The 10,313-nt window shown below is 36.2% G+C and overlaps 1 protein-coding gene across 1 annotated transcript in view; it reads right to left on the bottom strand.

Annotated features, from left to right (window-relative positions):
* Positions 1 to 1,940: 1,940 nt before the first annotated feature.
* Positions 1,941 to 10,313, bottom strand: part of LOC135525607 (zinc finger protein 271-like) — a 10,590-nt gene continuing 2,217 nt past the window's right edge. The window contains exons 2-6 of the mRNA XM_064953329.1: positions 10,125 to 10,157; positions 9,997 to 10,035; positions 8,088 to 8,133; positions 5,909 to 6,883; positions 1,941 to 2,994 (exon numbers count right to left, since the gene is read on the bottom strand). Coding sequence (XP_064809401.1) covers positions 2,021 to 2,994; positions 5,909 to 6,883; positions 8,088 to 8,133; positions 9,997 to 10,035; positions 10,125 to 10,157 — 2,067 coding nt within the window. The 3' untranslated portion in view covers positions 1,941 to 2,020. The remainder of the gene's footprint in view (positions 2,995 to 5,908; positions 6,884 to 8,087; positions 8,134 to 9,996; positions 10,036 to 10,124; positions 10,158 to 10,313) is intronic.

The raw sequence follows: 10,313 nt of genomic DNA, 5'->3' as shown, positions 1-10,313 counted from the left end.
TAAGAATAGGATGTAATGACTCCTGGCACAAACTATAAGCTTGATTTTACGACATTGTTAGTAAACAATATAATTATACAAAAATAAATTGTAAGTTAGTTACATAAATAATTATGATTACTAAATGTTACATTACATTTTTTGTATTATGAAATATCAAAACCGAATGTACATCCCTTTGGTAATATGTTTTGGCAATAATTAATAAAGACAATTAGCAATTGAATGTTGTCAAGAAATACTGTGTGTGTAGGAGTGATGTATGATTGTTAATAAATACTAGGAGTGATGTATTATTGTTAATAAATACTAGGAGTGATGTATTATTGATAATCAATACTAGGAGTGATGTATTATTGATAATCAATACTAGGAGTGATGTATTATTGATAATCAATACTAGGAGTGTAAATACTAGGAGTGATGTATGATTGATAATAAATACTAGGAGTGTAAATACTAGGAGTGATGTATTATTGATAATCAATATGGTGTGTGTAAATACTAGGAGTGATGTATTATTGATAATCAATACGGTGTGTGTAAATACTAGGAGTGATGTATGATTGATAATCAATACTAGGAGTGATGTATTATTGATAATAAATACTGTGTGTGTAAATACAAGGAGTGATGTATGATTGATAATAAATACTAGGAGTGATGTATTATTGATAATAAATACTAGGAGTGATGTATTATTGATAATAAATACTAGGAGTGATGTATGATTGTTAGTAAATACTAGGAGTGATGTATTATTGATAATAAATACTAGGAGTGATGTATGATTGTTAATAAATACTAGGAGTGATGTATGATTGTTAATAAATACTGTGTGTGTAAATACTAGGAGTGATGTATGATTGATAATCAATACTAGGAGTGATGTATTATTGATAATAAATACTGTGTGTGTAAATACTAGGAGTGATGTATGATTGATAATAAATACTAGGAGTGATGTATTATTGATAATAAATACTAGGAGTGATGTATGATTGATAATAAATACTGTGTGTGTAAATACTAGGAGTGATGTATTATTGATAATAAATACTAGGAGTGATGTATGATTGATAATCAATACTAGGAGTGATGTATTATTGATAATAAATACTAGGAGTGTAAATACTAGGAGTGATGTATGATTGATAATCAAATTGTTCATAAACCTCAAGAATGTTAAAATTAGGTTGATCCAGTGGAGTCGTTGAAACGATATGAAAAATACATTTTTCTCAACGTTCAACCAAACCGAACGTAGATTGACGTCGGGCATTGTCTTCTTTTCAATGACACTAGGTGGGTAGGTGCCCCATGTCAAAACAGTTTTAACGTTTTATCAACAAAAACATATTACTTGTAATTTTTTAAACACCTTATTAACTGCACAAACACCAAAAACACTTGTTTTGTCAATTAACAATAAATCACTGATATAGATCAGGGGGAAATCAGATTGTTTCTTGCTGTTGAAACTAACGCAACTAAAAATGGAAATGGGAGATATCTTTTACCTCACTGGTTAGACGACAACCTGCAGAAGACAGTCAGCTACATGTTGGAGTGATGCATTTACATTTAGTGGTCCCTAAAACGAAGAGAAATGCAACACATATTCGTCATCACTCATATTGATATCACTTGGAAATAAATTGCACGAGAGGGGGGAGAAGAGGTTGCACGTCCTGTTAAAACTAACAGCTCAAAAACCACACGGAATCTGGGAATAATGTGTACATCACTGGTTAGAGGACAATTTGTAGACAGCTAGCTACATTTTGAATTGTTGCATTTTCATTCAAGTGGGTCGCTAATGCAACACTTTTGTTTTGTTAAATCACATAAATAGGACTCTTTCAGAACCTGGATTTTTCCCCTGCTGAGGATAATATCCATATCATGCTGACATCAATAGAACAGGGGACAAACGTTTAGGGTTCTACATTGTGACATCATTAGAATTCTCCTACTACAATGTTAAAACATTCTACATTGTGACATAATTTCATTGATATCATGAAACAACTCCTTCATGTATTTTCTGATGTTTAATCAGAGCTCTTTTACCAGAGTATCTCTTCCCACATTGATCACAGATAGAAGGCTTCTCTCCTGTGTGTGTTCTCTGGTGTATAGTCAGATGGCTAGATGTAACAAAACTCTTTGCACATTGATCACAGCTGTAAGGTTTCTCTCCTGTGTGTATTCTCTGGTGTGATTGTAATGTATATAATTTTGAAAAGGTCTTCCCACAGTCAGAGCAGCTATAAGGTTTCTCTCCAGTGTGAATTCTCTGGTGTGATTGCAATGTAGATGATTTTGAAAAGGTCTTCCCACAGTCAGAGCAGCTATAAGGTTTATCTCCAGTGTGAATTCTCTGGTGTGTTTTCAGGCTGCTTGTATCATTAAAACTCTTCCCACACTGATCACAATTATAAGGTTTTTCTCCAGTGTGAATTCTCTGGTGTGTTTTCAGGCTGTTCGTGTTATTACAACTCTTCCCACATTGAAAACAGCTATAAGGTTTCTCTCCAGTGTGAATTCTCTGGTGCACTTTCAGTGAATCTGATCTTGAGTAACTCTTTCCACAGTCAAAGCAGTGGTGAGGTTTCTCTCCTGTGTGTGTTCTCTGGTGTGTAGTCAGATGGCTAGACGAAGAAAAACTCTTCCCACATTGATCACAGCTGTAAGGTTTCTCTCCTGTGTGGATTCTCAAATGTTTTTTAAGGTCTGCTGAAGAGGTGAATCTCTTCCCACAGTCAGAGCAGCAGTGAGAATTCTCTCCTGTGTGAATTCTCAGGTGAAGTTGTAGTGAATCTGATCTTGAGTAACTCTTCCCACAGTCAGAGCAGCGGTGAAGTTTCTTCCCTGTGGGTTTCCGCTGGTGTTTATTGAGATGTTCTGATGTGGAGAGACTCTTCTCTGCCTCGTCAGCTTTGTGATGTTGTTGAGGCTCCCCAGAGGATCTACGATAGTCCCGTATCTCTCCTGTGTGAACGACAAAGTCAGACAGATGATTAAAGGCTCACAACAGTAGAAGTCAACTGTTTCTTTTAGCAAAAAAATTGTGATGCCCATGATGTTGAACAACAATTTACGTTCTTAATGAATGTTTGAAAGCTTTTATGAACTTATTTGACAATTGGCTTAAAACCTGATGGGGCTACGGGTTCCCAACTAGGAACATCCCCCCCCCCTTCAGCCCACAACGGTGGTGCAGGGAAAGCAAAAATATTCTTAAAAATATTTAACCTCCATACATTAACAAGTCCAATAGCTTAAATGAAAGATAAACACCTTGTTCATCTACCCAGCATGTCAGAATTTTAAAATGTTTTACAGCGAAAACATAGCACATATTTATGTTAAACCACCACTAGGGAAACATACAATATGTAGCCACATGGCTATGCAAATTAGCACAATCACAAACGCAGGATTAAAAGAAAAATAATTCACTAACCTTTTGAAAATCTTCATCAGATGACAGTAATAGCACATGTTACACAGTACATTTATATTTTTTTTCAATAATATGCAATTTATATTCATAAATATATCTTTATGTTTGAAGCCTGAAATGTGGCAAAAGGTCGCAAAGTTCAAGGGGGCCAAATACTTTCGCAAGGCACTGTATATCACCTCTGAATCAATATTCTACCCTATCACCGACCTAGACAGGACATATATCATATCACCTCTGATTCAATATTCTACCCTATCACCGATCTAGACAGGACATATATATCACCTCTGATTCAATATTCTACCCTATCACCGACCTAGACAGGACATACAGTGGGGCAAAAAAAGTATTTAGTCAGCCACCAATTGTGCAAGTTCTCCCACTTAAAAAGATGAGAGAGGCCTGTAATTTTCATCATAGGTACACTTAAACTATGACAGACAAAATGAGAAAAAAATACAGAAAATCACATTGTAGGATTTTTAATGAATTTATTTGCAAATTATGGTGGAAAATAACTATTTGGTCACCGACAAACAAGCAAGATTTCTGGCTCTCACAGACCTGTAACTTCTTCAAACTTCAAATCAAATCAAACTGTATTTATACAGAACATTTCAGACATGGATTCAACGCAATGCGCTTCACAGGAAAAGAATAAAGCAATGAAAATAAAAACTGAAATATTTACTACACAACAAACAAAGAATAACAAAACAATGAAAGACGAATGATCATTCTAAGAAAGACCATTGATTAAAATAGTAAGAATAGGATGTAATGACTCCTGGCACAAACTATAAGCTTGATTATACGACATTGTTAGTAAACAATATAATTATACAAAAATAAATTGTAAGTTAGTTACATAAATAATTATGATTACTAAATGTTACATTACATTTTTTGTATTATGAAATATCAAAACCGAATGTACATCCCTTTGGTAATATGTTTTGGCAATAATTAATAAAGACAATTAGCAATTGAATGTTGTCAAGAAATACTGTGTGTGTAAATACTAGGAGTGATGTATGATTGTTAATAAATACTAGGAGTGATGTATGATTGATAATAAATACTAGGAGTGATGTATGATTGATAATCAATACTGTGTGTGTAAATACTAGGAGTGATGTGTATTGATAATCAATACTAGGAGTGATGTATTATTGATAATCAATACTAGGAGTGATGTATTATTGATAATCAATACTAGGAGTGATGTATTATTGATAATCAATACTAGGAGTGTAAATACTAGGAGTGATGTATGATTGATAATAAATACTAGGAGTGTAAATACTAGGAGTGATGTATTATTGATAATCAATATGGTGTGTGTAAATACTAGGAGTGATGTATTATTGATAATCAATACTAGGAGTGATGTATTATTGATAATCAATACTGTGTGTGTAAATACTAGGAGTGATGTATGATTGATAATAAATACTAGGAGTGTAAATACTAGGAGTGATGTATTATTGATAATCAAATTGTTCATAAACCTCAAGAACGTTAAAATTAGGTTGATCCAGTGGAGTCATTGAAACGATATGAAAAATACATTTTTTCTCAACGTTCAACCAAAACCGAACGTAGATTGGACGTCGGGCATTGTCTTCTTTTCAATGACACTAGGTGGGTAGGTGCCCCATGTCAAAACAGTTTTAACGTTTTATCAACAAAAACATATTACTTGTAATTTTTTAAACACCTTATTAACTGCACAAACACCAAAAACACTTGTTTTGTCAATTAACAATAAATCACTGATATAGATCAGGGGGAAATCAGATTGTTTCTTGCTGTTGAAACTAACGCAACTAAAAATGGAAATGGGAGATATCTTTTACCTCACTGGTTAGACGACAACCTGCAGAAGACAGTCAGCTACATGTTGGAGTGATGCATTTACATTTAGTGGTCCCTAAAACGAAGAGAAATGCAACACATATTCGTCATCACTCATATTGATATCACTTGGAAATAAATTGCACGAGAGGGGGGAGAAGAGGTTGCACGTCCTGTTAAAACTAACAGCTCAAAAACCACACGGAATCTGGGAATAATGTGTACATAACTGGTTAGAGGACAATTTGTAGACAGCTAGCTACATTTTGAATTGTTGCATTTTCATTCAAGTGGGTCGCTAATGCAACACTTTTGTTTTGTTAAATCACATAAATAGGACTCTTTCAGAACCTGGATTTTTCCCCTGCTGAGGATAATATCCATATCATGCTGAAATCAATAGAACAGGGGACAAACGTTTAGGGTTCTACATTGTGACATCATTAGAATTCTCCTACTACAATGTTAAAACATTCTACATTGTGACATAATTTCATTGATATCATGAAACAACTCCTTCATGTATTTTCTGATGTTTAAAACATTTTACCATTGTATCATAATTCCCACATTGATCACTTGATACAACTTCTCTCCTGTGTATTTTCTGATGTATAGTCAGATGGCTAGATGTAACAAAACTCTTTGCACATTGATCACAGCTGTAAGGTTTCTCTCCTGTGTGTATTCTCTGGTGTGATTGTAATGTATATAATTTTGAAAAGGTCTTCCCACAGTCAGAGCAGCTATAAGGTTTCTCTCCAGTGTGAATTCTCTGGTGTGATTGCAATGTAGATGATTTTGAAAAGGTCTTCACACAGTCAGAGCAGCTATAAGGTTTATCTCCAGTGTGCATTCTCTGGTGTGTTTTCAGGCTGCTTGTATCATTAAAACTCTTCCCACACTGATCACAGTTATAAGGTTTTTCTCCAGTGTGAATTCTCTGGTGTGTTTTCAGGCTGTTCGTGTTATTACAACTCTTCCCACATTGAAAACAGCTATAAGGTTTCTCTCCAGTGTGAATTCTCTGGTGCACTTTCAGTGAATCTGATCTTGAGTAACTCTTTCCACAGTCAAAGCAGTGGTGAGGTTTCTCTCCTGTGTGTGTTCTCTGGTGTGTAGTCAGATGGCTAGAGGAAGAAAAACTCTTCCCACATTGATCACAGTTATAGGGTTTCTCTGCGGTGTGTGTTCTCTGGTGTGTTTTCATATTACTTGTACGTGTAAAACTCTTCCCACATTGATCACAGCTGTAAGGTTTCTCTCCTGTGTGGATTCTCAAATGTTTTTTAAGGTCTGCTGAAGAGGTGAATCTCTTCCCACAGTCAGAGCAGCAGTGAGAATTCTCTCCTGTGTGAATTCTCAGGTGAAGTTGTAGTGAATCTGATCTTGAGTAACTCTTCCCACAGTCAGAGCAGCGGTGAAGTTTCTTCCCTGTGGGTTTCCGCTGGTGTTTATTGAGATGTTCTGATGTGGAGAGACTCTTCTCTGCCTCGTCAGCTTCGTGAAGTTGTTGAGGGTCCCCAGAGGATCTACGATAGTCCCGTATCTCTCCTGTGTGAACGACAAAGTCAGACAGATGATTAAAGGCTCACAACAGTAGAAGTCAACTGTTTCTTTTAGCAAAAAAATTGTTATGCCCATGATGTTGAACAACAATTTACGTTCTTAATGAATGTTTGAAAGCTTTTATGAACTTATTTGACAATTGGCTTAATATGAGTCAGTGATCAACAACAGTCGTATTTAGTCTTATTTTTTCACTTTGTAGTAAAATTGATGATTCTAGGCTAGAATATAGGCACCTTTCTGTGTTTGCTAAAATTGCCGCACAAGGGGCGATGTGCACGCAATTTGCTTGCAGAAAGTCGTCCCTGCCAATACAGAAACCTAGTTAAGGATGAAGTAAATCTGCATGGAGCAACATTTTTTTGCCATCGTCTCAAATCAACTGATTTATACTTAAAAAAAAAAAACACTTCAACTTCAACCTGTAAAATGCTCTTTGGCTAGCTTTGCTACTAGCTTGTCAAGGAGCGTTAGCATTCATAAGTTATTACAGTTGCTGAAACCCTAAGCAGACTTTTAGTCAACAATATAGGCCCCTCCTGCCTGCAAGTTATGAATATAATGATATAATAAGCTCTGCGTGGAGCAAAAAGGTGAGTGAAGATTTTATACTGAACAGAAACTATAAACTGTAAATGCAACATGCAACAATTGATATAATAAGCTCTGCGTGGAGCTGTTGGGGAATAATCAGAATTAGTAGGTAACATAGGTAAGATGTTTTATATTCATCATATGTTTGTAAGTTACTTCTCATCAGAATGTGTTTGTATAATACTGTGGCAGGGTTGCAGTATCTGTTCTCTGTCAAGACTAAGTTATTTGGGCCGGGAGAGGGAGAGGTCAAGCGTGTATCTCTTGGCTCCACAATGTCTGTGTGCCAGTCAGTGTGTCTCTGTGATCTTGTCAAGATAGGATGGATTTGATATATGCCTGTTGATATGGAGGATTTGTTTATGGTTCTGAGTTTGAGAAAAGAACATAGTTCAGGAGACAAAGCTGAACGATAAATTATGCCGATGCTGTCTGGCTATGTGTGTCTTGGCGGCTTATGGTAGAGAAATTAGATTCAATTATCTGGCAACAGCACAGGTGGACATTCCTGTAGTCAGCATGCCAATTGTATGCTCCTTCAAAACTTCAGACATATTTTTGTGTGGCCATTTATTATCCCCAGCACAAGGTGCACCTGTGTAAGGATCATGTTGTTTAATCAGCTTTTTGATAAGCCACACCTGGATGGATTATCTTTGCAAAGGAGAAATGCTCACGAACAGGGAAGTAAACTAGGAAATTCAGTTAAGAACAACTTCAGAACAGTGGGTTAACCGTATTCAGGGGCAGAACAACAGATTTCTACCTTGTTCGCTCAGGGATTCATTCTAGCAACCTTTCGGTTACTGGCCCAATGCTCTAACCACAAGGCTACCTGCCGTTTATGAGTGCATTTAACACTACTTTCTGATTATAATTGTAAGGCTCGTTTAAATGTCCTGCTTTAATCTAATGTTTGCGTCACGTCGCAAATCAACAGCCTGTCAATGAGTGTTAGTGCAGATGAAAGGGGAGGAGACAGGTTAAAAGATATTATCCTTATTGATGTTATTTGTTAAATCCAGTCCAATCAGATGAAGGGGAGGAGACAGGTTAACCGCCTAGAGCTGAAAACGAATTAGCATAATACAAAACCCACCATTTACAAGTAGGCAGGGGCGGGCGGCAGGCGGCAGGCGGGCGGCATTGTAAATAAGAAAGTTCTTAACTGACTTTTAAATAAATATATAAAGAAATCTGTCTGTTTAAACTGCGGTGAAAAGTGATAGAGAGACATCAGGGTTTGTCAGACCATGAGACATCTGAAAATCAGTCTTTTCACAAAAACATCTGAACAGTTTTAGCGACACAACAATATGATCCCTCTGTAGAAAGGTACGTCTCTCACCAACACGTACATGTGGACACACAGAAGCCCGACAAGACTGGTCTGAAGGTAAAGGTTAAATAAAACACATAAAACATCTGAACAGTTTTTAGCGACACAACAATATGATCCCTCTGTAGAAAGGTACGTCTCTCACCAACACGTACATGTGGACACACAGAAGCCCGACAAGATCTGAAGGTAAAAGGTTAAATAAAAACATAAAACATCTGAACAGTTTTTAGCTACACAACAATATGATCCCTCTGTTTCTAGTACATGTGGACACACACAACAAGATCTGAAGGTAAAGGTTAAATAAAACACATAAAACATCTCTGCTACACAATAATATGAGAAAGGTAAGTCTCTCACCAACACGTACATGTGGACACACAGAAGCCCAACAAGATCTGAAGGTAAAGGTTAAATAAAACACATAAAACATCTGAACAGTTTTTAGCTACACAATAATAATCCTCAATATCACCAACACGTACATGTGGACACACAGAAGCCCAACAAGATCTGTTAAATAAAACACATAAAACATCTGAACAGTTTTTAGCTACACAATAATATGAAGTCTCTCACCAACACGTACATGTGGACACACAGAAGCCCAACAAGATCTGAAGGTAAAGGTTAAATAAAACACATAAAACATCTGAACAGTTTTTAGCTACACAATAATATGATCCCTCTGTAGAAAGGTACGTCTCTCTCACCAACACGTACATGTGGACACACAGAAGCCCAACAAGATCTGAAGGTAAAAGGTTAAATTAAAAATAAAGCTACACATAAAACATCATGTGGACACACAGAAGCCCAACAAGATCTGAAGGTAAAGTTTTTAAACAGCTACACAACAATATGATCCCTCTCTGTAGAAAGGTAAGTCTCTCACCAACACGTACATGTGGACACACAGAAGCCCAACAAGATCTGAAGGTAAAGGTTAAATAAAACACATAAAACATCTGAACAGTTTTTAGCTACACAACAATATGATCCCTCTGTAGAAGGTACGTCTCTCACACCAACAGCGTACATGTGGACACACAGAAGCCCAACAAGATCTGAAGGTAAAAAAGGTTAAATAAAACACATAAAACATCTGAACAGTTTTTAGCGACACAATAATATGATCCCTCTGTAGAAAGGTACGTCTCACCAACACGTACATGTGGATTTTACAGAAGCCCAACAAGATCTGAAGGTAAAAGGTTAAATAAAACACATAAAACATCTGTTTTAGCTACACAATAATATGATCCCTCTGTAGAAAGGTACGTCTCTCACCAACACGTACTGGTCACAGAAGCCCAACAAGATCTGAAGGTAAAGAGTTAAATAAAACACATAAAACATCTGAACAGTTTTTAGCTACACAACAATATGATCCCTCTGTAGAAAGGTAAGTCTCTCACCAACACGTACATGTGGACACACAGAAGCCCAACAAGACTGGTCTGAAGGTAAAAGGTTAAA

This window comes from Oncorhynchus masou, chromosome 5 (assembly GCF_036934945.1).
Source record: "Oncorhynchus masou masou isolate Uvic2021 chromosome 5, UVic_Omas_1.1, whole genome shotgun sequence".
In the NCBI taxonomy this organism is placed as follows: Eukaryota; Metazoa; Chordata; class Actinopteri; order Salmoniformes; family Salmonidae; genus Oncorhynchus; species Oncorhynchus masou.
This window is presented reverse-complemented; position numbering and strand designations above follow the sequence as displayed.